Below are 1,894 nucleotides of genomic sequence, written 5' to 3'. Positions count from 1 at the left end.
CTGACTCCAGAAAGAGTGACTGTAAGTTAGGAAGAGCTGGTAGTCAGAATGTGTTGATAATGGACCCCAGTTCTTCAGAGACACTGCAGCGGATAGAGAGTAAAAAGAACATCCTGGATGAACCCGATTCTCCTCTAGAGGTTGGTTATTTGGGTTTGAAGTCAATACTTTTTTTATTTTATTTTATTTTAGTTAAACAGTCTTAGCTGACACCAATTGATCAGCACCTTGGACAGAGCAAAATGTTMGTATTTTTCTGATATCTGTGTGTGTCTGTCTGTTTGTCTGTCTTTCAATCTGTCTGTCTCTATGTCTGTTTGTCTGTCTGACTGTTAWTCTCTCAGTCTATCTTATTTCATCGATTCATATTTTACTTAGCGCTTTGACTGTGTAAAAATTCTGTAGTTTCATATTTTATCTCGAGGGGTCGCTGTGGGTTAATGTCAGGGAAATTAAACCTTCCCTTCGACAGAAACGCTCCATCCTCTGTTTTTTTCGCAGATAGCCTGACAAAGAGACTCGTTCTGAACTCAACATGCGCTCATAGTGTAATAATTCGTCAGCATTGAACATTTATTACTTTGTCCATTCGGTTATTTCAGTGGTTTTTCAAGATGGCTGCTTTGCGGCGTTTAAACAAGGAGGGCATTTTTCSGATGTGGCTGCTGCTCCTCAGCGTCTGTGTCGCAGAGATTGCTTTCGGTCAGGTCCGTTATTCAATACCCGAAGAGATGTCGACTGGCTCGGTCGTCGGGAATATTGTCCAGGATCTAGGCTTGGATATTAAACGACTGAAGTCTGGGCGTGCCAGGATTTTTACCGAAGATGGCAGTGAGTACATCGGGCTGAATATAGAGAAAGGAACCTTGGTCGTGACTAAAAGGATTGATAGAGAAGWATTGTGCAAGCAGCTGTCTCCCTGCTCTCTGCATTTCCAAATTATTTTAGAAAATCCGATGGAGCTGCAAAGAATAGACGTAGAGATTACAGATGTTAACGATAATTCTCCGTTTTTTTCTAAAAAAGAATACAATTTCCAGGTTAGCGAATCTGCCTCTTCAGGGTCTCGTTATTTGCTGGAGAGTGCCAAAGATCCAGATGTAGCTCAAAACACCATACAAAYATATAAACTAAACCCTACAGACCATTTCAAGTTGAACACCGTGTCTCGRTCTGACGGAACAAARWAYATTGAAATGGTTCTTCACACGCTGCTAGACAGAGAAAAACAAGACGAGCACAAACTGACCCTGACTGCGCTAGATGGGGGTAATCCTCAGAAATCCGGATCTGTTAAAATAAATGTGATTGTCTTGGATGCTAATGACAATGCGCCAGTATTTAGTCARTCTGTCTACAGAGTCATCGTTCTTGAAAACGCACCTCAAGGCACAGCTATTATCAGAGTTAGTGCTACTGATAATGATAAGGGGGRAAACCAAGAGGTGACGTATTCCTTTTCACAGCATACTAACACCGTAKCATCCCTGTTTAATATTGATCATCAAACTGGAGAAATTAYATTAACTGCTGYGTTAGATTATGAAAAAGTTAAGCATTAYGAAATMGATGTTGAAGCWACAGACAACGGAGGRCTAACAGACGCCTGTAAKGTTCTGATTGAGGTGACTGACATAAATGACAATCCTCCTATAATMAGCATAATTTCGCTTTCCAACCCCATTCCTGAAGATTCTGAGTTAAATACAGTTATTGCGATGATCAACATTAAAGATTTAGACTCAGGAAAGAATGGCCAAGTTCACTGTTTTATAAACCCMGAACTGCCTTTCAAAATCACATCATCGACACCTAATTTTTATAGTCTTGTGTCTGCTGATGTTCTGGATCGTGAAACTGATCCAGTTTATAATATAACGATAACAGCAGTGGA

The 1,894-nt window shown here is 40.4% G+C and overlaps 2 protein-coding genes across 10 annotated transcripts in view; both read left to right on the top strand.

Annotated features, from left to right (window-relative positions):
• The window catches only part of LOC103471737 (protocadherin gamma-C5-like), a 276,959-nt gene that overhangs the window by 224,770 nt on the left and 50,295 nt on the right, over window positions 1–1,894 (top strand). The gene's annotated exons all lie outside the window — the stretch shown is intronic.
• The window catches only part of LOC103471735 (protocadherin gamma-B4-like), a 10,211-nt gene continuing 8,491 nt past the window's right edge, over window positions 175–1,894 (top strand). The window contains exon 1 of the mRNA XM_008420916.2: window positions 175–1,889. Coding sequence (XP_008419138.1) covers window positions 615–1,889 — 1,275 coding nt within the window. The 5' untranslated portion in view covers window positions 175–614. The remainder of the gene's footprint in view (window positions 1,890–1,894) is intronic.

The sequence above is a fragment of the Poecilia reticulata genome, linkage group LG10 (genome assembly GCF_000633615.1).
Source record: "Poecilia reticulata strain Guanapo linkage group LG10, Guppy_female_1.0+MT, whole genome shotgun sequence".
NCBI classification, from domain to species: domain Eukaryota; kingdom Metazoa; phylum Chordata; class Actinopteri; order Cyprinodontiformes; family Poeciliidae; genus Poecilia; species Poecilia reticulata.
Note: the sequence above shows the minus strand (reverse complement) of the source record. Positions and strands in the feature narration are given on the sequence as shown.